The sequence below is a fragment of the Nicotiana tabacum genome, chromosome 22 (assembly GCF_000715075.1).
Source record: "Nicotiana tabacum cultivar K326 chromosome 22, ASM71507v2, whole genome shotgun sequence".
Lineage (NCBI taxonomy): Eukaryota > Viridiplantae > Streptophyta > Magnoliopsida > Solanales > Solanaceae > Nicotiana > Nicotiana tabacum.
Window position 1 is genome coordinate 16,948,487 of NC_134101.1, and position 27,533 is coordinate 16,976,019.

Here is a 27,533-nt window from a genome sequence, read left to right on the forward strand (position 1 = left end):
AAATTTGGACAGAAAAAATATAAATACTCTGAAGGAGACTCTGCCGGTTGCGGGTCGTAATATGGAATGTAGCTCACGTAAGTCCCTGAATGCATACACGCCTCTGCTCTCACAAGGCCACTAGTCACATATGTACCTGCACAAAAATGTGCAACAAGTGTAGTATGAGTACGTAATCAACGTATACCCAGTAAGTATCTAGCCTAACCCCGGAGGAGTAGTAACGAGGGATCGACATCGACACTCACTAGTGGTCCAATAACATCAGGTATAGTAAAGAGGTAAGTAAATATGAGGCAGAGTAAATAAATGAGATAAAAAAGTATAAATCACGTGATACAAATCCCCCTCTTTACGAGGAACTCAAGCTCTCCATTAGAAATTCCCTTCTTAACCGGAGTATATATATATATATATAGATATAGTGGATCTCATCAGATAGATTGTCATAATTCAAAACGGGAAAACTCACAGATACACTGGCTTCTTGCCAAATATTACGCACGATTCCATGAGAATATGATATAGAAAATGCCGAGGCGTACGGCCCGATCCAACATAAATATTTAAACTGTGCACTGTCGAGGGTCGAACGGCACGAACCATAGATGCATCTATTAAATTGTCGAGGCGAACGACCTGCTCCCATGAGAGTGTGGTACATAAATCCTGCCAAGACGAACAGCCCGATCCCGTAAGAGTGAAGTACATAATCCTGCTGAGGCAAACGGCCCGATCCCATAAGAATAAGAAGTTTTGACGGGTGCTTGACCTCACTCACGAATAAACGTGTGAGTTGTAATTTCTTTAACAAAAAACCACTCACGAATAAACGTGTGAGTTGTAATTTCTTTAACAAAAAAAAACCTTTCAATGAAACATATATACCACGGAAACATGCTGTAAGAGGAGTAAATTTATTCGGTGACTAATCATGAACTCGTGTAGTATCGACAATAGCAAGTCTAGTCTCAAGTAGTAATGTAAAACAGAAGAATTTAATAGGCGAGAGACTGCTCAAATAGTACAGCTATAGCATGATGTAAACCTAAGTCTACCCGGACAATAACATGAATGTAACTACGTACGGACTCTCGTCACCTCGTGCGTACGTAGTCCCCGCAACAAGTTGCACACATTAAATACATCACCTAAGGGTAGTTTTCCCCCTCACAGAGTTAGACAGGAGACTTACCTCACTCCGACGTTTCAAAACTGGCTCCAACGCCGCCCTAACACCTCAAACCGGTGACCGTCGATCCAAAACTAATCAAATAAGATGCAACCCAATTAAAATATATTCTACTACTCATAATATATCAATTTATAATAATTTTCCAACTCCGCTCGAAAAATTGATAAAGCAACCCTCGGGCCCACGTGTCCGGATTCTGAAAATTTTCAAAGATAAACATTACCCATAACATTACGAACTAAAAGATATGATTTATTCTCAATTCCATGCCCAAATTCGTGGTCAAAATTCAAAAATACTAATTTCTAGATTTTTCTTCAAAATCTCAAATTTCTACAAATTTTCATGCTTGAATCCATATAAAAATCATGTATTTAACTCACAATGTGAAGAAATCACTACCCCATTATAGTTGATGAAGATGGCACTCCAAAAGTGCTCCAAAATCGGCTCCCAGGGACGAAATGAAGTGAAATTGAGCCAAACCCTCGTTTTAAAGAAGCACATTGCCCAGCCCGACCTTCGCGCATGCAGTCCAATAGCCGCTCCTGCGGCTCCGCAGGTGCGGTCCCAATTTCGCTCATGCGGTCCTCACTGCCCAGCCAAGAACTCGCACCTGCGGAAGTCTTTTCGCTTCTGCGGGTATCGCAGGTGTGACCTTCTCTCGCGCATCTGCGCAATTTTACACACCAGCGGCAGCTGCCTCGCTCATGCGCACTCGCAGGTGCGCTTCTCCAGTCCGCTTTTGCAGCTCCCCTAGTTCCAATCCACTCTCGCTTCTGCGAGCAATTTGCCGCACCCGCGATCTCGCACCTGCGGCCAAAGTTACGCAGGTGCGATTACACCAGAAGCATTAAGCTTCAGAAATTCTTAAGTCTAAAAATCGATCCGTTAACCTTCCAAAATCCACCCGAGGCTCCCGGGACCTTAACTAATTATACCAACGCGTCCCAAAATATATTACGAACTTAGTCAAGCTTTCGAATCACATCAAACAACGCTAAAATTATGAATCACACCCCAATTCAAGCTTAATGAACTTTAGAACTTCAAACTTCTACATTCGATGCCAAAACCTTTCAAATCACGTCCGATTAACCTCAAATTTTGCACACAAGTCACATTCGACATTACGGACCTACTCCAACTTTCAAAATCGAAATCCAACCCCAATATCACAAAGTCCACTCCCGGTCAAACTTCTTAGAAACCTTCGAATTTTTAACTTTGGCCAAATGACCCCGAAATGACCTACGGACCTCCAAATCCACTTTCGGAAGCGCTCCCAATACCAGAATTACCATACGGAGCTATTCCCAAACTCGGAACTCCCAAACGAACATCGATAACATTGAAATACACCTCAACCCAATTTTTATGAAATTCTTTCAAAATGCCAACTTTCACAATAGGCGTCGAAATGCTCCCGGGTCATCCAAAACTCGATCCGGATATACGCCCAAGTCCAAAACCATCATACGAACCTGTTGGAACCTTCAAATCCCGATTCCGAGGTCGTTTACTCAAAAAATATACTTTAGTCAATTCATCCAACTTAAGGCTTCCGAAATTTGAATATTTTTTCCAAATCAACTCCGAACTTCCCGAAATTAAATTCCGACCACGTGTACAAGTCATAATACCTGAAGTGAAGCCGCTCAGGGTCTCAAGCCGATGAACGACGCGCTAGAGCTCAAAACAACCGGTCGGGTCGTTACATTACACTTACCTCCTAATTAAAATTTTAACACGTTACAAAGATCTGTGATAACCAATACGCAAACACGCATATAGATTATGGAAATTTGATCTTTTTTATATAACTTGTGCCATCAACAAACTTCACAGAAATTATCTGTTACAGAAATACAATCTCAACTAGAATAATAAAGAGAATTGTATTTAATTATCTGTTACAGAAATTTAAATATTGTTCATGAAATACAAATCAAACCAATTACTTCTTGTTGTCCAGAATTGCTATTTGATATGCACACGGGGGAGGAAGATTAGTCCAGAATTGCTATTTGATATATACTGTAAAAGTAGAAAATTGACTTGAGAAAACTGTGAAATCATGTTATGAGAATCCAACGAAGAAGAATTCGTGGGTGAGAATTTGAAATCGTGGTGAGAGGTCGTGGGATTGAAGCGCCGAATCTGTAAGATGATATTTTTGGGAAAATAGGCAAAGGAATGGCGTTATATTAGGTTCCCAATATTTTTTTAAAAACTACGATTTTTTTTCAAAACAGTAGAAATTACTGTTTCTTTTAAAATACATACCTCCTTAATTGTTTTTAAAATCAAAATTTTAAAAGAGAAACTAATTTTACTTAAACTAACTAATTTTTCCTAAAAGTTGCTACATGGCAATTTATGCATGAAACACTTGGCAAAATCTTAGGGCTAACTTCTTACCTTTTAAATAAATATAGATAGATATCATATTGTTCTCAATAATATTATATAAAATTTAATTAATAAAATCTCTATTAAATTAATGAGACTTATATATATACATCGAATAACGTTTTTATTTTGTATTTTTTCTTATTATATTATCCAATATTTAGTATTATTACATTATTAATAGAAACTTTTATTAGCATATTACTTTATTTTTAAAATTTTTGTATCCTACTTTCTTTTTGTAATATAATAGAAGATATATTTTTTTTATTTTATAATTTATTCAATTATTCTCAATACTATTTTCTGAATAAATAAACTTTTTATTTTTAAAAAGAAAAACAAAAATTATTTAAAAAACAAAGAAATTTTAAATTGGTAATTTGTTTTTTCTAATTTTAGCTTTTTATTTTAAAATAATTTACAAACTCCAACTTAAAACTACTCTCCAATTTTGAATGAACATTTTTTTAATTTTTTATTGTAAATATTTTATTTTATTATTTTATAGATATTTAAATTCAAAAATAATAACCAATAACTAATTATTAACTAAATAACTAATTATTAACTACTAATGCCATGTGGCTTTTTCTAGGATGCTACTTGGCTTAAGGAGAGATTTTTTATCTTCTTTTAATAACTAGTTATAATATAATAGAAGATATATTTATTTATTTTTAATTTTATTCTATTATTCTCAATAATAGTTTATTTAAAAAAAGAAAAACAAAAATTATTTAAAAAAACAAAGAAATTTTAAATTGGCAGTTTTAATTTTATTTTATTTTTTAATTTTAAAATAATTTAAAAACTCTAACTTGAAACTACTCTCCAATTTGAATGGACAGTTTTTATTTTAATTTTCATTTTTTATTATAAAATATTTTATTTTATTAATTTATAGATAGTTAAATTAAAAAAATAATAACCAATAACTACTTATTAACTAAATAACTAATTAATAACTACTTATGCCATGTGGCTTTTTTCTAGGCTGTCACTTGGCTTAAGGAGAGAGATTTTTCCTCTCCTTTTAATAATATTTTATAATATAATATAAGATATTTTTTTTTATTTTACATTTTATTCTATTATTGTCAATAATATTTTCTGAATAAATAAACTTTTTATTTTTAAAAAGAAAAAAAAAATTATTTTTTAAAAAAAATATTTAAATTGGCAGTTTTTTATTTTAAAATAATTTAAAAACTCCAACTTGAAACTACTCTCCAATTTGAATGGACTAATTTTTTTTTAATTTTTGTTTTTTATTATAAAATATTTTATTTTATTATTTATAGATATTTAAATTCAAAAACAATAATCAATAACTAATTATTAACTACTTATGCCATGTGACTTTTATCTAGGTTGTCACTTGACTTAAGGAGGGGAGTGTTTCCTCTTCTTTTAATAATATATAGATATAGATATGTCGAGTCGCTTTAAGCGCCGAAGATTTAGAAACTTGCAATTTTTTTATTTGCTCAGTTTACAATATTTTGTTGTTTCCTAGTTCCCTGGCATCAGTGGCGGAGCCATACTGAAGCAAGGGGTGTCAAGTGACACTCTTTCGCAGGAAAATTATACTATTTTGCTAGATAATTTTTTTATTTTATGTATATTTACTATATATTGACTACCTTTAACTTTTTGATGTATCTAATTATTTATATTTTGACACCCCTTGATGAAAATTCTGGATCCACCGTTGCCTGCCGTCTAGTTCTCTATGCATAATACTGTCGGTTTAAGTTGTAATCATTCATAGGGTTAAAAAACTTACAACATCATATTATTTATCTATAATAATAGGTTACGAATATTTATTTAAAAATTTGCTTATAATTACTTAATTACTAGTGATCTAATTCACTAAATGTATAAATATTTTATACACTGTTTGGTCTACGTGGTATGGACACATATAGTAGGGATTAGGGAAAGAATACACAAAATTGACAACACCAACTCCACTGCCTCCCATTCAAACAGAAGAAGCCCTACTTTCACTTTGGACTGTAGTACACGGATGTTCATGGTTCGGTTTGGATCTGTTTTTCCTTAAAAAAAACCAAATCAATTAAGTCGGTTTTTATCGATTCGGTTTTGTCGATTTTTCGGTTATTTATCGGGTTTTTTCTTAAATATGAGACATACACTACCAAACACATATTTCGGAGACTACATTTTCAACGTAACACTATCAAACCAATTGCTCTTTGAGAAATCTATCATTTACCAAAATATATTGATGATAATTGAATCAACTAGCGATGAATAATTTAAGTACTCAATTAAAAATCGATTATTTTTAACATGAAATAAATTCTTGTACTTAGCAAAAGAAAATTACAATCAAACTAGAATGTAAAGGCAAAAAATTAGATTATTATAATAGCAAAAAAGTAGACTAAAAATATAAACGACTAATATATACCATAAAATTTTAGAAACTTTAAATAAAAATATACACATATATATAGGTGTAATAATAAATTTTAATAGCTACTTTTATAGTCCGTTTGGTTCGATTTTTTCGATTATTTTTTTATTAAAATCAAAACCAAACCAAAATTGATCGATTTTTAAAATTCAAAACAAAAAACAAACTAAACCTAAAAAATATCAGTTTTTTTGGCCAAGTTCGATTTGGTTGGATTTTTTTGGGTTCTTGTGAACATCGCAAGTTGTCACAGTTGATTCCGTGAAGTGCGAGTGAGAGTACTCTTTATCTATGAACCAATGACATGCGCTAATGCATAGTCCAACGTAACTATAGATTAACTTTCTTTTCCCGAGTATATATCTGCACGTGAATTCCCAATAATTTCTCATGCATTTGTGGGTCCTTTTTGGCCATCTCTTCGATCTTTTTGTTCTCATGCCTAAAATCCAACTTCTAATTAGAATCTCATCCACAGTACTCCACTCTCTACCTCCTCTCTTCTCATTCTTTCATCTCCTTTTCCTTTTCCAATCTCTTGATTCCTAAATACCTTCACATTCCATTTTCAAAAGTTGCGAGCTTTAACAATGTCTCTTTGGCCATATTCAACTTTTCTTCTTCTTTTTCTGATGCTCGCTTCCAGTAATGGCGCATTTGGCAATAACGCAGCAAATAAGCTAATTCTTCAACTCAAAACACTTCAAAGGACACAGCAGAGCAACAACCAAAGTTGTTATTCCCAAAAATCAAGTGAGTACATATTAGCAAAACAAGATTGTAGAGATAGTCATCATTCGTTAACCTATTATTAATAGAGGACATTTAGCTTTTCCTAGCGATATTATCAACACTTTTATTGGGATCTGCTAATAGTTTTGCTACTTTTCATGCTTTTATATATTTTATGCATCACCTTTAAGACCTCAACATTTCCACTTTATTCTTCTCTCAAGGCTTAAAGATATATAGTGAATAGTGATGATTGGGAAACAATTAAGCTGTTGAAATTACCACTAATAATTAATGGCTGTACAATGTTTTCTAGGAGATTGTCAATACGTGATGTTGCCATATAAGCCAAGCTTTAGGGTCTTAAAACTCTGTATTAATAATTAAATGTTGGTATACAAATTTATAGTAGTCTTTTTATTCCTTAACAGATAGGATTAATACCTACTTTCTTTATACTACTTCACTAAGCATAAACCTATTTGAACTGAGTTGTCAATTATAAACATCTTTATGGTTTTCCAGGAAGTGAAAATGGAGCAATAGTATTAGAAATGAAGCACAAAGATTACTGTTTTGGATCAACTGGCGACATGAACAGAAAGCTACAGAAACAACTAGTAGTTGATTATATTCGAGTTCGGTCAATACAAGCCAATATCAGAAGAATCATTTTTGGAAAAGTTGAAGCTTTATCACAAACCAAAATTCCTATAACTTCTGGTGTCAAATTGCATACCCTAAATTACATTGTCACAGTAACGTTAGGTGGTCGAAATGTGACAGTAATTGTGGACACAGGAAGTGATCTAACATGGGTTCAGTGCCAACCTTGTAGATTGTGTTACAATCAACCAGAACCTCTGTTCAACCCTTCTGTTTCTACTAATTATCAATCAGTTGCATGCAACTCAGCGGCGTGTCAATCTCTTCAATCTGCAACTGGAAATTCAGGATTATGTGGGAATGATTTAACAAAATGTAATTATGTTGTCAGTTATGGAGATGGATCCTACACTAAAGGTGAACTTGGTCAAGATCATTTGGTTCTTGGAAGCACTTCTGTTAACAATTTTGTCTTTGGGTGTGGCAGGAATAATAAAGGTCTGTTTGGTTTAGCTTCAGGACTTATGGGACTTGGAAAGAGTAATCTTTCTTTGATTTCTCAAACTACTGGGATTTTTGGTGGTGTTTTCTCCTATTGTTTGCCTTCAGTTGAAGCTAAATCCTCTGGCTCATTAGTATTTGGTGGTGACACTTCAGTTTTAAAGAATTCTACACCCATTTCTTACACTAGAATGGTTGCTAATCCACAGCTTTTTAGCTTCTATTTTCTTAATTTAACCGGGGCTAGTATCGGTGGGGTCACTATTCAAGATTCAGCTTTTGGAAAATCTGGAATTATCATTGATTCTGGCACAGTTATCACAAGGCTTCCTCCCACTATTTACAAAGCTGTAAAAGCTGAGTTCTTGAAACAATTCTCAGGGTACCGTTTAGCACAAGGATTTTCGATTCTTGATACTTGTTTTAATCTCTCTGCATATGAAGAAGTGAGCATTCCTACTATTAAAATGCAATTTGAGGGTGGTGTTGAGATGGAAGTGGATGTTACTGGGGTTCTTTATTTTGTAAAGAGTGATGCATCACAGGTATGTTTGGCTTTGGCAAGCCTCCAATATGAAGATGAGATAGGAATTATTGGAAATTATCAGCAGAAGAATACTAGGGTCATATACGACATAAAGCAGTCACGAGTTGGATTTGCAAAAGAAACATGCAACTTCTGAGTTTTCTTGCAGATAAGACAAAGTTATGTCCTAAAATTTATCCTCTCAAAAGCAAGCCAATAGCGGTCGGAGCCACCGGGTTAGTTGCGTGTTTGGTTGAACCTATAACTTTTGTTCAAACCCTAAATTTGTATTAAAAAATCCAATGAATTTATATTAAGGATTATAATCCTGAACTCATAAGGTTCAAATCCTAGCTCCGCATGTAGCCAATAGTGTGACTCGTTGGCAATGAAATTTTAAGAGGACTATTTTTCTGAATATAAAGAAAAAGTAGAGCTTCATCCTTAGGGGATTAGATATTAATTATGAGTGCAAATTGTTTATTATCAAGACTGTTGAAATGTGATATATCTCATAAGCTTCTGGAAATCAACCTCATTATATATTGGGCCCTATATAATGTCCATTCTTCTGAACATGAAAACAATATATTAGACAAGATTTTACAAAGTAAAGTTCAGACTTGCTTTGAAGCTTGTCCTAATATAAACAGTTTTTAAAATTGCCTCGATATATGCAACTGCAATTTAAATATTTTCCTTTAAGTAAATGTTATAACTCATATAATATGGTTTTTATAATTATCATTTTTGTTGCCAAGACATCTTTATAGTGTACAATAGTAGTACTACACTGTACAAACCGACTGACAAAAAGATTATTTTTTAAATCATTTAGAATAGTTTGAGGCTTAATCATCTTGTAAGGATTCAACTATAGTTGCATGAGGGATGAAGTCACATGTTGGCATATTCTTTACAAGCGCATAAAAACATGCATTAGGCCCACATAAGAATGTCTTGATAACCGAGCCAGTTGTCCTTTCCTTCTTTGGTTCTATGAGTCATGGCTAAAAATGGGTAAAAGGAAATGGTTATACACTCATATTATCTATTAAAAAATAAATTGGATAATGAATTTTTTAAAACGAGTTGAATATGGATAGGAATCATATTATCCACTTAAAAAATAATTATAAAAAATGATTAACCAAATAGATAAGCAATAGATAACTAATGTGTTTAACTTTTACATTTGTAAAGCCTCAAATTGGGGGTTCCTCAAGTTTGAGAGACTAAAAATTCCCCCATAAGTAATCATATTCAAGAAGTCATGGATAATATGGATATCCATATTATCCGCCGGATAACCCGTTTTTTATCTGTCTCAAATACAGATCGGGTCGGATAATTTTTTCGATTTTTTTTTTTTGAATTACTTGTTTTTGACCAGCGAATATCCGACCCAACCCGCCCATTTGCCACCCCTAGCACTCATGGCCCTAGGGTGGTGTAGTTTTCCCCCTTTTAGACAAGATAGATTTAGAGCCCGTTTGGATTAACTTATTTTAAGTGCTTTTAAGCCAAAATGGCCATTTTGTAGTGTTTAGATAAAGTAAAAAGGTGATTTTAATAAGCCAAAAGCTAAAATTCCTAACGTATGACTTTTGGCTTAAAAGTCACTTAAAACAAGCTCATCCAAACGGACTCTTAGTGGTCAATCCCAATAGGCTTAAGATTGACCACTAAGTCTAAAAAAGAGGGCATCTGGGTGCACAAAGCATCCCGCTTTTATGCAGGGTTCGAGAAAAGACCGCATCCCAAGAGGGTATGATGTAGACAGCCTATCCCGATGCAAGCATAAGCCAAAACGCCCTTTTTTAGACTTAGTGGTCAATCTTAGCCCACCAGCCACAGAACGATTCCATTTGCTCCTCTCTATCACGGCAAGACCAGAGCCAACTGTACTATAGCACATTTCAATGTCTGAACAAGATTCCAAGAACTACAACTACTCGTACATATAATTTCACGAGGTCATTCTTTCTGAAGTATTATGGAGGAATACATCAAACGTAAGACTTGCCGGATGAATAACTATGGTCAGTCAGCTCAACTTCTTTTTACCAGAAAGCTGGTACATCCCATCTTGTATAATTTCTGTCATGCTGCATCAAAATTCAGCGGCATAGGAGAGAAAATAAGTTTCAAACTGGAGTACACTTTTCCAGTTTTGTGATTTGCACTCATGTATCGGCTAAATGCTGGTCAAGGCTGCTCACAAGAGAAGCCACTTCCATATTCTGATTTTCAACAATATCGTCACCCTTTTTACTCTTCAACATCTCAGTTGGTAGAATAGAAGCATTCGGATCACTGCTTGGTACTAGAAAAAGAATGCAAACTGGAAGGATTCTTAAACAGCTCCGGATCACTATCACTATCCAAAGGTTGTCAAATTGTGTCCTTGTAACATTGAAGGTATGAAGTAAGAGGCCTCCGCCCCAGGATGCTGTGAGCATACCAATATGATCGATTGACATTAGCAAAGCAAAAAAGGTTCCTTCAATGCCTGAGGGGCAAAGCTTTGAACTGAGTACAAGAAGAGGCATCCATTTGAGACGCCCGATCATATGAGAAAATGCTGCATCGCTTACAACAACAACATAGTCAGGGATACCAAATTTTAAGTTTACACGTGAAACCAATATTAAGTCTACCAGCCCTGAAGCACCATACAGTAACTGAGTCCAGAAAAGTACGCTACGGAAAGGATGGTTTTTAAAGGCATTCTGGTAAAGGAGAACACCAAGAAGAGAGCCCACCGCACCAACAGAAGAAATGGACCCTACCATCTCCTGCACAACCCATGGCAATTATATTCAGACGTCTTGTGTTAAGATAGTTTTCCAACTCGAAAAGAAAAGAATGACCAATTTTAAATAATGAGCAGGAAGTTAGGTCTTGAGTCATTTTCAAAGTTATCCACAATAGGTTGTAGAGATATAATTCAAATACCTTTGAAAAAGACGGTCCATCCTTTGCATCTGTATACCAGTAAAACATTCCCTCGTGAATATGAAAACTCAATGCAAGAGAAACGTACATGTATATACATGGCCTCCAAACACTCTGGCATTTCAGTGCCATCCACATAGCTTTACCAGCATCAGAGAACTTTTGACTTACCTGTCTCAGAAACATACATATATGAGACAAATACGAAAGATAATAAGGATCCCTAAAGTGGCGAAGGCGACTTACCCGCTTATATGCAACGTTGGGTACATATGTTTCACGTGACATCATTCCTACCAAAATGACCAGACCAGCAGGGATGCTTAAAATTCCAAACACTCCCTGTCAGAGTTATCAGTAGACAAGAAAATATATCAGCGACATCAAAGCAGTGACTGGTATTGAAACAGTCAGCTAATCATGAAGCATGATGGTTATGATCTAAAAGTAACCTAAAGTAGCTTAAGTTACTGATATGATTCAGGAAGTAAGAAAATCTTATTGAGATAGTAATGCCCTAATTTTCATGTAATGAGCCTCAGGCTTGACAAAATGATTTGATCAATTCGCAAACCTCAACCAAAAGCAGAAAGAATACTACTTCCAGAAAAAAAAAAAAGATAGCAAATAACTCAATCAACAAACCTTGGATCCAATTAGATGAACCAAAAAACCACTGATTCCGAACCCTATCAGTTGCCCCACTGAAGAGCTCAGACCACACAAGCTTTGCATGTCACTGGCAAGAGAAGGATGGCTTATGCTGTTCTCTGTCACACATGCATCAATAGTCACATCTGCTATTGCCACTCCCGCACTGCCAGCCATTAGGCACAACAAAGCAAATGCAAGGTGTAAGTTCTGGTTGATTGACAGACTAAGCATGGCGACAACACCAATGAAACCTAAAGAACAAAGGGAGGTAAGTCAAAAGAATGATTTTTTATTTGCAACGTCAATTACACGGCAGCTGGAAGTTGGAGACTACTGAATGCAACAGATTGTTAAACAAGCTACATCAAATTAATCCATTTGTTAAAGTTTTCATAATACCAGCTGGAAAAAAAACATGAAAAGGCACAAAGGATAGTTTTCTTTTGATTCCCCATATATGACAAAAAGAGTAGATGTGGTTCTTTGTGCTTATCAATTTCATCCTTCACACTTGGCTTTACATAATTTGACCATAGAGCAACTAGATCAGCCCACTTGAGTGTTTCCCTCCATGCTTTGGAGACTTCACAAAATTTAGTTTTCCCCATTCTCCACTGAATGTTAAGAGGCCCTATTTTGCAGGAGATAAGTTATCGAACATACAACAATTTCAAAAAAGCAATTAACTCATTACTCACACATGATGTAACTGAAATTCATACTAGCAAAATAGATGCGAAAATAGAAACCGCAATTAGAGAATTCAATATTGTCAGAACTCACTTTCGATTGCGGTGACAGTCTAGCACCTCAGCTGATTTGACAGAAAATAAAGATTTTGGAACTTTATTTCTCTCTTTTCTATGGTAGACTTTCTTATATTAAATGGCCGTGACAAGATTTTGCATATTTTCATGTGTTCAAGGCCATGTTTTGTGGAATGTAATGGCTAATGAAGTCTGTTTATGTCCCCACAAGCATATAAGCACCCAGATATGAACTTATATCCCCGCACTTTGTGTTTGGCGCATATATTAATTTGTTAGTTGCAAATGTGATGGAAGGGTGGCATTACCCTCATACAAAACCAAAAACTAAGTGAAGGTGTTGCCAAATATGAACAACTAAACCCCATTTTCACAAATCAATTAAGCAGAAAGTGAGTAGAAGAAAGAGAGGAGAATAACTCTTGACAAAAAAGAACTGATATCCTTTGCTCCATGAGCCACTGACTTTTCTCCCCCTTTCTGGTGTTAGCGTTTTTCTTTTCGTCACTATATAACTGTTCGACCACCAAAATATTATCGTAGTTACTATGATGCACTAACCTCCGGTCTTTGCGAGTTCGGCTCATTTCTATCCATAGGTGATACAAGTAGCGGACTGGTATAGCAAATTTTAGCAATCCATGTTGCGATCCTTTTGTTTTAAAATGTAATACCAATTCTTGTTTCTAAATTCAACTTGGATTAAGAAAAATGTGAACCCAATTTTCTTTCTTAATAATATCCTGTATTAAGCCTTCCAAATTCTCTATATCTTAATATATATTAATCTATGATGTAAAGAAGCTACACATACAGAATTTACATTTTAGGTCAGTCTGCAAATAGCAAACTCATTCTGGACCCGCGAACCATAGCAAGTTACATATTCAGTATGTCTTCTTTCAATCTCATCCTCCTTCCTCCCCTATGCCTTCCTCACTATCATATCTATTGCTTTCCCTTTTTTTAAAAAAAAAATACAGAAAAGGTCTTCCCCGGTATTCTTCATTAAGAAAGAAGGCCTTCAGATGTACTCTAAACTATTCTTATCATTTTCATCCCAGAGAACAGATGACTTGGACAAATAATCTTATTTTTTGAACTACACAACTGCCATGAGCAAGTTCCTTAAAACTAGAACCAGTCTGACCTCAGTGAGAGAGCAATGATTCTAGCATTCAAAATTTTAGGGGCCTCCCTTGAGCTGGACTACAAAAGAACAGGAAAGCAAATAATCTTCTTACTGATCCTTTTGAATTCCTTGAACAAACACTGGTGCCTCTATCTCCCAATGTTTCTCTAATTAACGAGAAAATCACCATATGAACGTAAGAAGAATTGTCACAATGTCACTATTGGAATAACACATAAATATTCTTCCATCTCCCAGTAACATCATATTGTTAGATACCAAAGGCTCATTACTGCCATGGTTTCCAGAAATGGACCAGCTTCTAAAGACCAACGGTTACTATTGTACAGCTAGTATGAACAACTCATATCATCAAAATGATGGCAGTTTGGGACAAGATTGGAGCTCCTTGGTGTATCACAGGGAGGAAATTTAAAAATGAAAACCAAGGATTAGTCAACTCATATTTGTAATGAAGATTAATAGCTTAATAAACGATTCAGATCTCAAATAAAGCTTTACAGCCATAAGAAACCCCAAGCACACTAGGAATTTCAGTTGTTCCTCACGCTTGATCTTAATTTGATGCCGTTGCTTATGCTTAATGGTGATTCAAATTTCAATGCCATCATATTGTCATTACTTTACAAAGGATAAAAACATAGTTGAATTCTGAAACAAGAAACAGAACTAAGAAAAACATGTGGTTTTTAATTGATTTAGAAGCTTTCTAAGCAAACAAACCCAAGTGCTCACAGCTTACTTGAAAAAGGGAATGAGAAAAAAAGGATTGCATGGTCAAAATTTAAGATTAATTTTAACAAACATGTAACAAAGAACAGAAAAATATATATAGAAACATAACTAAAGTCATTAAAGCTAGCAGGCAGCAGCTAATGTATTGAAGTAAACTAATCATACTAGCCGTTAATTCAATTTGCAAATGATGAACTTACCACCAAGCATGAAATACGGTCGTCTCCGGTATCCTAAAATAGGAAGAGTGTCAGTTAAAAGACCCCAAAGAGGCTTAACAACCCAAGGCAATTGAATAATTCCAAAATAAATTTGGGCTTCAGATGGCTGTAACTTCTGTTCATCTTTCATATAATACTGTGTACTAATCTTGCTCAAACCTAAACTCATTCCCTGATTTATTCCATACACAATTACCACAGCTGACACGAAGCTCCAGTGCAGCTCCTCACTTAACTTTCCTAACCAATAAAATGGCCTTAAAATCAGACCCAAGATTCTGTTTTTTGTCTTCTTCTCTCTCTGAAGTTGGCCATCAAGTAAAAGCGTACCTTCTTGGCCCATTATTCAATTGGTTTCGATAAGAGATAAACCAGATCTGAAAAGTTATTTCTGCATTAGATGATTTGAGTTCGATCAAAGGAGCTTTTAGAATTCGAGAAACATAATGATGGACTGAATCGACGTGTGAAATGGGTAACGGAAAACTGGTAAAGTCAAGTAAACAGCGCGACGTCGACGAGGAAGAAGAAAATCGCGTAACCAAATCGATGTGTTGACTTGAATGACGAGTTTTGGACCAAAACAATCCTAAATTATACTCTCTCAAACTTAAATTTCATCCTTTAAATATTTATATGAACACAAAACATCCTAAAGTTTAATACAATGAGCAAAATACATCCTACCGTTGGTCAATGTTTGAAAACTAACGGCAAACAAAACCTTTTTCCCCCAGTACATGTTATTTACAGATTATCCGTTTCCAGTATTCTAACGTTAAAAGTTAGAAAATGGCCAATCTAGCCCATACTGGTCGAGCCACCGTGAACTTAGGCGTCTGATCCAGCCATGAAATTTTCGTCGATTGTCCTTTTTTTATAAGTTATTTAATTAATTGTTCTCTTTTTATTTATCTTGCAACTGGTAGCCCTTAGATTACGGCCTAAAGATTTGTTTTGAGAAAATTAAAAATCTTATAAAAAATGTTAGACTATGATCTAAAATTTTATAAGTTATTAAAAATGTTGACCACAATCTAATATTTTGTAAGCAAACTGAATATTATATAAGCAAATTATGGACCTGAGTGTAACATTGTACGGAAGGGATGATTTTTTAAGGGCTATAATTGCACAATTTTTTAAAATAAGGATAAAATATGAACATTGGCCTAAAAATTGGACATTTGCGCAAACCAGCCGAACCAGTCAGGTAGAGGTCATGCACATAAGTTGGTCTCAATCATCGAGTAAAAATTGCATGCTGCCCTATTTGGTCGCCCAATTTAACTTGTACCTATTTGGTCGTCTCATTTAACTTGTACCAACAACTTCAGGCTTTTTCTCCTTTTACTTCTTCTTCTTTTTTCTTCTTCTTTTTTTTTTTTCTTCTTTTTCGGGTAACAGTGCTTTTATATGATATTTGTGAACATATTTGAAGATAGTTTATGTGTTTTACACTAGTGAGTTATTGTGGCACTTTATTTTTTATTATTGCTTAGGATTTCTTCTTCTTCTTTTTCTTAATTGCAAAATTGGCTCGTTAGATTTATTGTTGTTTTGACAAATTGATGATTGGGGTTTGTTCTTGATGATATTTGGAGGTTATGTTGCAAATTTGAGCTCATTTGGAGTAGATTTAGGTATTAAATCGTATATTCGATTGTTAAAATTTAAATAACAAATTTATGTTTCTAAACAATTTACACTTCATACCTATTTGGCTTAAGTGCATGAAAACGTTGGTTGCACTACAGACATCTTGGCCTTAAGTGCATCTGAATTGCAAATTTTCACTTCAGACTTGTTGGCCTTAAGTGTAGGAAAACATTTGTTACACTTCAGACCTTTTTGCGTTACGTGCATCTAAAGTACAATTTTTCACTTCACACTTATTGATTTTAAGTGCATGAAACCATTGGTTGGACTTCAGACCTATTTGGCCTTAAGTGCATTTAAAGTGTAATTTTTTACTTCAAACTTATTTGGCCTTAAGATTAAAAAATATTTGTTGGACTTCACACATTTTAGCATTAAGTGCATCTGAAGTGCAACTTTTCACTTCGGGCTTATTGGCCTTAAGTGCATGGAATCATTGGTTGTATTTCAGACCTATTTGGCCCTAAGTGCATCTAAAGTGTAATTTTTTAACTTCATACTAATTTTTTTAAACTTCTGTAATGACCCGACTTGTCGATTTGAGTTATTACTCTCTTTTCTACTATTCGAAGTCTTGAATAGCTTCATATGATGTATTACGACTTGTATGCAAAATTTGAGGTCAATCGGACTTGATTTGCTATATTTTCGACATCGATTCTTCAAGAATACGCGGTATCACATCAAGCAAATGAGCTCCAAATTCGGTTTTGATTGAAGAATTATATCGGTATTAAAATTTTGGAGCCATAGCAAAAAGAATTATCGAATTCGGACATCGTATGAGAGAGTTATGCCAATTTCCGTGTCGAAAAAGATTTCCCGTTGCCGCGAGCGGCCCAGGGTAGCGTGGGGCGCTAGCTCTGGCACTAGGATGTTTAAGGGTACTGGAAATAGCGCCGCAGGCAGCGCCACACGCTACCTGTAACGCCCAAAACAGCTGAGACCCTATAAACGGGGGTTTTCTACTATTTTTGACAAAAATAGAGTTGGGGAGCTCGATTTGGGCGATTTTCGGGCGATTTTCATGGGTAAACATTGAGGTAAGTGTTCCTTATCCTATATTGATTATATTTCACGATTTCATACTCATTTATATCATGAATCTGTGAATTTATGGAAGAAAAGTCAGATTTTTGTAAAATCTTCCAAAAATGTAAAATGAAGATTTGAAGGTCAATCCGATATCGGAATTTGATAAAATTGGTATGGGTGAACTCGTAATTGAATGGGTTTGTCGGATTTTGTGAGTTTTGTCGGATTCCAAGATGTGAGTCTCACGGACGACTTTTGAGTTAAATTTCGGATTTTGTTGGAAAACTAGTATTTTCATATGGAATTAATTCCTACGATTCGTGTTGAGTATATTGAATTGTTTGTGACTATATTTGGAGCTTTCGGACACGAATTCGCAAGGCAAAGGTTTATTGGAATCTTAAAATTGGTTGTGAAACGATGTAAGTATATTGCCTAACCTCGAGTGGGGAAATTACCCCTTGGGCATTGAGTCTTATATGGAAATTGTGTAATTGAAAACCATGTATGCGAGGTGACGAGTACGTACTTGGTTTATATGTGCAAATTATATCGGTTGAAATTCGTAGACGCCCTTAAGTATTAAGTTGAAAAATTGTTGTAACTTATTAAATCCCCTATTGTCATGCCTCGTTTCTTGTTTGTCGAGGTTGTTTTTATATAATAATTTGGTGTGATTGCCACTTGACTTTTATGTGAACTCTGTGTTTGTTTGAGTTGCCATTTTTATGAAAAATATTTTCATTATTGATTTTACCTACAGATAATTTAAATGGAAAATTTAGTTAATAAGATGAATAAATCTATTTAGTTCCTGAAGTTGTGATTTAAAAGAGGTGTTGTTCCTAGATGAATTACTTGTCATTTCACGTTGTTGAAAATTTGGTATTGAATTATAAAGGCCGTGAATCATATTGAAGCAAAATGCCAAACTGTGAAATATTATTCGGTTGAGTTGTTCACTCCCGAATATTTTGTTAAGATGTTGTGCACATTATGATCGAGCCATGAGCTCCTTATTGTGGAAAATAATATATTGTTGATTTTATGGCAAGTTGTAATATTTGAGCACTTGACATGGGCTCCTTATTGTGGAAAATAATGTATTGTTGATTTTGTGGCAAGTTGTAATATTTGAGCACTTTATGTGCAATCTGTGATAAGTTGTAATATTTGAGCACTTGACGTGCAATTTATGAGATGTGATATTGGCACGTTATATTGTTGGGAGATTTGTTCGGGTGTTTGCACGAGGTTTCTGCCGTGCTATTATTACTATTAATTTATGCACATGCGGCGTGACAAGGCGGGCTATATATATATTGGGGGAGGGGGGATTGCGCATGTGGTGAGACAAGGTGGGAACATTATTGTGCGCGTGTAGCGAGACAAGATTATGTACGTGTGGCGAGACAAGGCGGGGATTTACTTTACTATTGCACACGTGGTGAGACAAGGGGGATATGTCGTGTATTGAATTGTGATAACTTGTGATGTCCTGAAGGCATTGTTGTTGTTGCGTATTTACTTTTGGGACTGCGAGACGGTATCTCGGGAGTGCCTTTGTTGACATTCTCTGTGGTTGCACTTGTCTTCGATTTTTTTTTGTATTTCCGTGATAGGTAAATTGTTGTGTTCTTCTGCGATGTAATATTTGATTTTATTATGTGTTTGTATCCCTTGTTGTAATGTGTTGGCTTTGGCTCTTGTACGAGACTCTGAGGATTTGTGGTTCTAGTCTTTATTAGTTTTCAAGGTTAAGTTATTTTGAATAAAAGAAGTTGCTGTGTGCTTTAGTACTTATAAGTTTTACATCCAAATCAGTAACTATCGGGTGCTTCATTTTAATTGAAATATTATTTTCACCCAAATGATTCCTAAAATAAATTCATTTATTGGTTGAGTTTCTTACTTGATTTTAAAATTTTAAACTTACTTTATCGGAAATAAATTAATCGTGTGGATCTTATATGCATTGATAATGATATTTGACACGTGAATTGTCCGCGCAGTTGTGATATGAAATGAGGGCACGAGGTGCCGGAGAAATATGATGGTTTAATTATGGGCACGAGGTGCCGTGGAAATATGAAAAATGGGCAGAGACCCGTATTTTTATGATTATGAAATGAGGTGTCACATGGTGACTTTTTAATTGAAAGAATTGTATTCAAAATATTTATTTGGAAGGATTCTTATTTAGAAAAATATTTATTTGAAGGAATTATATTTGAAAGAGATTGAAAGAGATTTATTTGAAAGAGATTTGGTTGAAAGAATTTTATTTGAAAAATATTTATTTGAAGGAATTGTATTTGAAAGAGATTGAAAGAGATTTATTTGAAAGTATTATATCGTGAAGATTTCTATTTGAAAAATATATAAGCAAAAGATTTATATTGGAAGGACTTAACTTATTGATTGTACTTGCATTCCTTATTCGCGTGAGTAATAATTATGATGTTCTTGTTGCCCTGTTGTTATATCATTGGTTGAGTTTGTTGTTATCATTGCTAGTTGTTTTCCAGTACTATTGTATACTGCTATATTGCACATGTTATTTGACTAGTGAGTGTCTTGACTGTACCTCATCTCTACTCCACTGAGGTTAGTCTTGATACTTACTAGGTACCGACCGTGGTGTACTCATACTACACTTCTGTATATTTTTGTGCAGAGCCAGGTATTGGAGGTATCGGACCCGGACAGAGTTAGAGTGTGATCGCAAGGATTCAAGGTAGAGTTGCTTGGTCGTCGCAGTCCCTTGGAGTCTGTTTATTTCATTGTACTGTTAATTTTTTATCAAATAGTATTATATATTTGGTCTTCGTGATCATTCTATGTATTCAGTTAGAGTTCGTGACTCAGTATTACTAGTCTTGGGAATGTGTTATAATTATTTATGCTGTTGGTTTCGTTTATTAAAAAAATAACGGCTTGAATTATAATTAAAATCGTCTTATTTAGCCTTAGAGATTAAGTGCCATCACGACGCCTGTGGTGAGATTTTGGGTCGTGACAATTTTAGACCCGATAAGTTTGAAGTTGATCGTAAAGTGAATAGGCTTACAAATATTTTTGCAAAATAAATATAAGTTGAATTGTGACCCCAAAACCGAGTATACGTACAAAAAGCCCCCAAGTGAAACAAATTAGCTAGCCCAAGCTCAAAACCAGACCGAGACCGAACCAAGTTTGTTCATGCCCACCTTAATCTGGTTTGCATGATTGTCAATTTAATTGTAGTTGGGGGAGCTTGTACTTAACCTTTGACGAGGAAAGCGAAATAAATATTTATAACTTTGGCCAAACTTCTAAAATCGGCTTATTTTGATAAACGTTTTTTTCAAAAGTACTTTTTAAAAAATTGCTTTTGGTGAGAAGCAGTTTGTGTTTGGCTAATTAATTTGAAAAGCACTTTAGTGTTTGGCCAGACTTTTGAAAACTGCTTTTAAGTGTATTTTTCTCAAAAGTGCTTTCGGAGAGAATTTACTTTTTTCTGCTTCTCAAAACTGCTTCCGCTTCTCCTCAAAAGTATTTTTTCCCATCTAAAAGCTTAGTCAAACACCTCAATTTTTGTCAAAAGTACTTTTGGCCAAAAAAAACTTGGCCAAACAAGCTATTAAATTGAACACATTTTTAAGCCTGAAATATACTTCCTCCGTTTCAATTTATGTGAGCTTATTTCCTTTTTAGTCTGTGCCAAAAAGAATGACTCATTTCCTTATTTGGAAACAATTTATCTTTATGCAATGATTTATAGTCACACAAAATATATTTGACTCATTTTACACCACAAGTTCAAAAGTCTTATCTCTTTTTTTAAATTCCGTGTCCAGTCAAATGAGTTCACAAAAATTGAAACAGAGAGTACGTAACTTAGCCTAGATTAGGAGTAGGACTCAACTTAATACTAGATAATTCTCCTATATAAGCAGCACGGTAGGAGCAAGTGAAGCGGGGAGGTCTTCGTTGACATCCCAGCTTGCACAAGGGAAATTTTGGTCATTTCAATGGTTGGATGAAGGATTACTTGGTAATTTCGTAGCTATTCTCCTGGGCGGTCGCTGCTTTTACTTTTGCTTTATCCGTTAGCTGCTGCTCTCTGTTTTCGTTTGGATTGCTTTAGCTTTTTGTCTGCGAATTTCGGACTTTGGTTGCGGTGTCCACTGGTTTGAAAGATCTTCTTTTGATATTTTGCTTGGTTTTGCTATCGGGTTTCTCTGAAGAACACAAAAAATAGTAAATAGGGGATCGGGCATATAACTCTCAAAACGACCGGCCGGGTCGTTACGATGTGAATGACGGAATACTTCATCATTTCTTTCAACTCTTCTAAAGTGCAGTAAGAATCGATTTCAATCTATTATTTAGATACCACATCCGGACATGCATTAGAGGTATTTGATAAATTGTCCGAAAGAAACTACGGATGTTTGTGGACTGTCTTAATTTGATTTTGACTCAGTAAATTAAGCTTCAAATATGATGTTTATTTCACTGACCTTCTTTGTTTTTTCTTTTCCTTCATGGGTTACAAAAAGCATGAATTTGTATAAAAAATTCATGTCTAATTTCCTATTTCTCGCGATAGCTCTGCTCTTTTGCGGTTTATGATAGTTTAACTTGGTATGTCAATCACTGATTAATTATGTCAATCACTGATTAATATGAATTTTCAGTTCCTCCCGCATTAATTTTTATTGGTAGTCTCTGTGGATATTTTTTTGTTTATTTAATATCACTTTGTTTTGCTTCCTTCCTTACGCCATTTCTAGGAATTTTGCTTCAATAAGGAAAAACTGTCGGAATTAACTTTTTTTATTTGACTTTCTTCAAATGCTTAATTGATTTATTTGTCCAAAGTAGGATTGTCATTCTATTCATTTTGTTCTTCCAAATACTTAGATTGATTCCTATTCTTCTACTCTCTTTTCATTCGAGGGTAGCGGAGGAATTCATTGTTGTTTTGAAATTATGGAGCTACGTCTCAACTCCTGTTATAATTCATTTTGTGATTCTTCTATACTCAGTCAAATGAATAATCGCCAAGGTGGTCTGTTCTGTGTAGATCAAAATGATATACGAAAAGTACCTATAATATTCATTCATGATTCATGGTGCTAATTCATGAAGCTGATGCTTCCCATGAAATTTGCAATGGAAGACATAGACTAACAAAATTTTTGGCTATTTTTTGCTTAAGTTGTTGGGTAAGCTGCTATATAGGTTGATTCTTCCTTTAAATATTAGAATAATAATATAACCTTTTTGTTATAAAAGAAATTTTGTGTTAGAGTCCATCTTCAAAAAAATCCCAAACGAAATAAATATCATATTTAAAGGGGCGGAATTTCAGAATGACTACATATGGAGCGCGTGAAGTGTAGATATATAATGTTATAGATGGGCCCCGATAATGACAGAGATATAGTTGGCAACTCTTGCGTTTTTGAAGTTGGTGAGTCTACAACTATGATGTTCAAGTTTGTAGATTTTCCAGACAACTGACTTATACGATAATTCCTTATATGTTAGGGTCAACATCAGGAACGTGCAACGAACAATATAACATTACGTCGCGTACTGCGACAAAGAAAGGTTTGTTTTCATCTACTGTTCGAACCATTTCACTCTTTTGTTTTCCTCAGCTGACATATTTTCCTTTGCTAAAATCTGAGATACACAGGTCGTAAATCTAGAAAATTTGGTTGCTGGAACATTAATGAATTTCCTAATAGTTCTTTTACACTCAAACATGTATCAAACTGTCAATTTTGTAGAGCCAAAAGATTTGAATATGAACTACCAAGATTTTGTTGTGACAATGGTTCAGTGAAACTGATTCACTATGGACTGCCTACTGAATTGCTAAATCTTTATTTAAGAAACTCTGAGGAATCTGAACATTTTCGCACTTATGTTAGAATGTATAACAATATGTTCGCATTTACTTCTCTTCGAGTGAAATATGACAGAGATTTAGCGAAAAGAAATCGTGGTATTTATACATTTAGAGTTCAGAAAAAAATGTATCATTTTATAGATGACTTGTGCCATCGAGTCAACCGGCTAAAAATCTACAGCTGTATTTCTACAATACAAATAATGAGGTAGCAAATCGGATGGCATTCTCTGACAAGCTTAATGAATCGGTTATCAGAACTTTGATGGACACATTAAAAATAAACCCATATTGTATCTTTTTGAAATTGTTAACAGATATCCCAGAATTATCCAACTTCTACATTGCGCTTCTACATTGCGCTTAAGTCTGACTCTGATTTAGATCAAAGAATATACAACTTACCAGCATCGTCAGAAGTAGCAGCAATATAGATAGAAGATGAGATTAGTTCCCGTATTTCTTTACCACACATTCGAATTTATAGACGTAATTATAAGAGCCAATTGGTAAATTATTACTACGATTGTTATGATCCGTTGCATTATCAATTACTATTTCCTTATGGACAGAATGGATGGCATTGTCGTATTAAAAAGATTATTCGAACAAACAATACTGGTAGTACTAGAATTTACTATGGACATGAACAACTTCCAAGTGTAGAAAATATGTGCTCAATTGACATGCTTCTTGACATGGAAGCAGAACTGCTGCCAAAAAAAAAAACGAAAAAGAAATACTGTATCTTGCCGTGAGTATTACTGTTATAAGCTCCAAATGAGGGATGACGAAGAAAACAGAGTTTTACATGCTGGGAGAGTGTTTCAACAGTTCTCGGTTGATCAATTCATCAAGCTTGAGACTCAAAGGTTAGATTTTTATTCACTTAACCAAGACTTATTTCGAGTTGATGCGTTAGCGGGGCTTCTTGGTGTTCTAAGACATAGAGAGAGAGATGCATCAAATATCGGTAAACAAAGTTTTCTTCCTGCGAGTTTTGTAGGAGGTCCTAGAGATATGCGCCGAAGATATATGGACGCTATTGCATTAGTGTAACATTTTGGAAAACCTGATATATTTTTGACAATGACATGTAATCCATCTTGGCCTGAAATAGGAGAACATTTATTAGTAACATATGAGGTACAAAATAGGCCTGATTTAGTAGGGGTGGGCGTCGGTCGGTTATTATGAAAGTACGGTTCGGTTTATCGGTTTTCGGTTTTGTAATATTAATAACCAAATTAAACCAAAGTATTTACGGTTCGGTGCGGCTTTTTCAAGGTTCGATTCAGTTATTTCCGGTTTAGTTTTTTGATTATTAACGGTTCAAGATTTTGATTAATATAGCAAGTTGCTGAAACATGTTGGTTGCTTTTCTGATGGAGTTTTCAGTACAACTTTATGAAAATGTACTATCATGATAATGATAGCACATACGATATACGAGGAAGTATGATATATAAGAAAATATCTGAATAGCAGCAAATTATAGTGCATTTACACAGAGCAGAACTATATATGCCCAATTGACTTATATTATATTACAAAGTACAAAATACCCGTGCAAACCGAGATCCTTTTGATCGTCCAAGTAAATTGTCACCAGTAAAAATGCTAAATTCATAATTATAATACAAAAATTTAAAAATGGTTGCTATATTAAATTATGTTAATTGTAGTTTCTCACAAGAGTTGTTACCTCACATCAATCCTTGAGGTATGAGGTTCGAACTTCACTAGCCTGTTTGGGTATGAGTCAAAAATTTCGGTTTTTCGGTTTAACCGAACCGAAACACCAAAACCGTAAACCGTATCGAAAAATCGAAATTTAATAATTTAAAAAATCTCACTCCGACCGAATAACCGTTTAAACCGAAACCGAAAAATTAAAATTCACGGTTCGGTCGGTTTTTTCGGTTCGACCGGTATTATGCCCACCCCTATGATTTAGTTAGTCGAGTGTTTAGAGCAAAGGTAGAAGAGATGAAAACAGATATACTAAAGAGAAATATATTTGGTAGAGTTGCTGCTTTTATGTACACTATTGAATTTCAGAAGCGCGGTCTTCCACATGCTCATTTTCTTATCATACTCAACAACGAATATAAATTGTTAACTGCAGAAGCTTATGATAAAATTGTTTGTGCTGAATTGCCTCATCCTGGTATGAATGATTACTTGTATACACTTGTTACTAAACATATGATGCATGGACCTTGTGGTAGCTTAAATCCTAAATGTCCTTGTACAGAAAAAAGGAATATTGTAAGTTTGAATATCCGAAAGAATTTGCTGACCACACATCAAAGGGAAAATATGGGTATCCAATATATCAAAGACGAAATACCAGCGAAGTTATAGATATTAGAGGACAACTTCTTGATAACTCTTAGGTAGTTCCTTACAATACATATCTACTGAGCAAATTTAATTGTCATATTAATGTTGAAGTTTGTTGTGATATTAAAGTTGTCAAATATATTTATAAATATATTTGCAAGGGACATGATAAAATTGCCTTTTTCGTACATGCTGATGATCCGAATATTGAAATAGATGAGATCAAACAATATCAATCCGCTAGATGGGTTTCACCGCCGGAGGCAACTTGGCGTTTATTTGGTTTTTCCATTAGTGAAATGAGCCCAGCTATTTACCATCTTCAACTTCATCTTGAAGGACAACAATTTGTCTCTTTTAAAACCACATAGACCATAAATGCAATTGTAAGAAATCCCATGATTAGAAAAACAATGTTGACAGATTATTTTTTGATGAATAGAGAAAACAAAGATGCTAAGAATCTAAAATTACTTTACAAGGAATTTCCTGAATATTTTGTATGGTCCAGACAATATAGAATGTGGACACATCGGCAACGGGGTACTGTTATTGGACGTATTGTGACATGTCATCCTACAGAGGGAGAAAGATAATATCTTAGATTGTTATTAATGAATATTAGAGGACCAAAATCATATCAATATTTGCGAGCTGTAAATGGAATATGTTGCAGTACATTCAGATAAGCAGCAGAGAAAAGAGGATTGTTAGAATGTGACAATAACTTGGTTGACTGTATGTCAGAAGCTGTAAGATATCAAATGCCTTATAGTTTAAGACGTTTATTTGCTACGCTATTGGTATTGTAATCCTGTTAACCCGAAAGAACTTTGGGACCAATTTGAAGACTCTATGTCTGAGGACTTTAAGATTCCAAATTCGTCAGATGACTTTAAATCATATTAATGATATTTTATATTCAATGGGTCATGACATAAATGAATATACACTTGTGCTAGAAAGAATTTTAGCTTCATCTGCTGCTAGGGAGGCTCAAGATTCTCATTTTGAAAGAAATATAACTGTTAGAAAAAAGGATTTATCATTGGAAGCAAAATTGAACAATGAGCAACTGGAAGCATATAATGTAATTCTTGATAGAATATAGACTTTTTTATAGATGGTCCTGGAGGAACAGGGAAAACTTTTTTGTATTGTGCATTACTTGCTGCTATACGATCAAAAGGATTTGTAGCTTTAGCAACAACAATCTCTGGTGTTGCAGCTTCAATTCTTCCTGGAGGACGAACCGCCCACTCCCGTTTTAAAATCCCTATTGACAATGACAGACAATTCTCATGTAATGTTAGTAAGCAAAGTTCACTTGCATCATTGATACGAGATGCCAAATTAATCGTGTGGGATGAAGTATCAATGGCCAAAAGACAATTGTTAGAGGCTTTCGATTTACTATTGAAAGATCTATATGGATACAAAGATATTGTTTGGTGGAAAAGTTGTCATCTTTGGTGGTGATTTCAGACAAACTCTTCCAGTTGTTCGCAACGGAAAAAAAGAGGATTTTATTCACGAAAGTTTGCTATGTTCTGACATCTGGAATCAACTTGAAAAATTACGATTATCAGTAAATATGCGAGCGTGAACAGATCCTACTTTTTGTGAATATTTGATGAAGATAGGGAGCGAAAAAGAAAACTTAAATTGCCAAGGTAAGA

General features: G+C 34.6%; 2 protein-coding genes and 1 long non-coding RNA gene across 3 annotated transcripts; 2 read left to right on the forward strand and 1 right to left on the reverse strand.

The window, feature by feature from the left end:
• The first annotated feature begins 6,496 nt into the window (after positions 1 to 6,496).
• LOC107814840 (aspartyl protease family protein At5g10770-like) lies at positions 6,497 to 8,909 on the forward strand. The gene is made up of 2 exons (XM_016640315.2): positions 6,497 to 6,809; positions 7,314 to 8,909. The coding sequence occupies exons 1-2, from the start codon at positions 6,647 to 6,649 to the stop codon at positions 8,576 to 8,578; spliced, it is 1,428 nt and encodes a 475-aa protein (XP_016495801.1). The 5' UTR covers positions 6,497 to 6,646; the 3' UTR covers positions 8,579 to 8,909.
• Positions 8,910 to 10,305: 1,396 nt separating this feature from the next.
• LOC107814839 (putative folate-biopterin transporter 3) lies at positions 10,306 to 15,474 on the reverse strand. Its single transcript, XM_016640314.2, has 5 exons — positions 14,889 to 15,474; positions 12,025 to 12,284; positions 11,626 to 11,721; positions 11,380 to 11,550; positions 10,306 to 11,219 (listed from the first exon to the last, which is right to left on the reverse strand). The coding sequence occupies exons 1-5, from the start codon at positions 15,250 to 15,252 to the stop codon at positions 10,608 to 10,610; spliced, it is 1,503 nt and encodes a 500-aa protein (XP_016495800.2). The 5' UTR covers positions 15,253 to 15,474; the 3' UTR covers positions 10,306 to 10,607.
• Positions 15,475 to 21,904: 6,430 nt separating this feature from the next.
• LOC107814837 (uncharacterized) lies at positions 21,905 to 23,455 on the forward strand. Its single transcript, XR_012705120.1, has 2 exons — positions 21,905 to 23,064; positions 23,142 to 23,455. It is a non-coding gene; the product is annotated as an uncharacterized LOC107814837 (long non-coding RNA).
• The last annotated feature ends 4,078 nt before the right edge of the window (positions 23,456 to 27,533 follow it).

Excerpts from the sequence above, each read along its gene's own strand:
- LOC107814840 (XM_016640315.2), top strand. The coding sequence starts at position 6,647 with ATGTCTCTTTGGCCATATTCAACTTTTCTTCTTCTTTTTCTGATGCTC. Across the intron at positions 6,810-7,313 it reads TTGTTATTCCCAAAAATCAA|GAAGTGAAAATGGAGCAATA; the intron begins GTGAGTACATAT and ends ATGGTTTTCCAG.
- LOC107814839 (XM_016640314.2), bottom strand. The coding sequence starts at position 15,252 with ATGGGCCAAGAAGGTACGCTTTTACTTGATGGCCAACTTCAGAGAGAG. Across the intron at positions 12,285-14,888 it reads ACCGTATTTCATGCTTGGTG|GTTTCATTGGTGTTGTCGCC; the intron begins GTAAGTTCATCA and ends TTTGTTCTTTAG. Across the intron at positions 11,722-12,024 it reads TTCATCTAATTGGATCCAAG|GGAGTGTTTGGAATTTTAAG; the intron begins GTTTGTTGATTG and ends TAACTCTGACAG.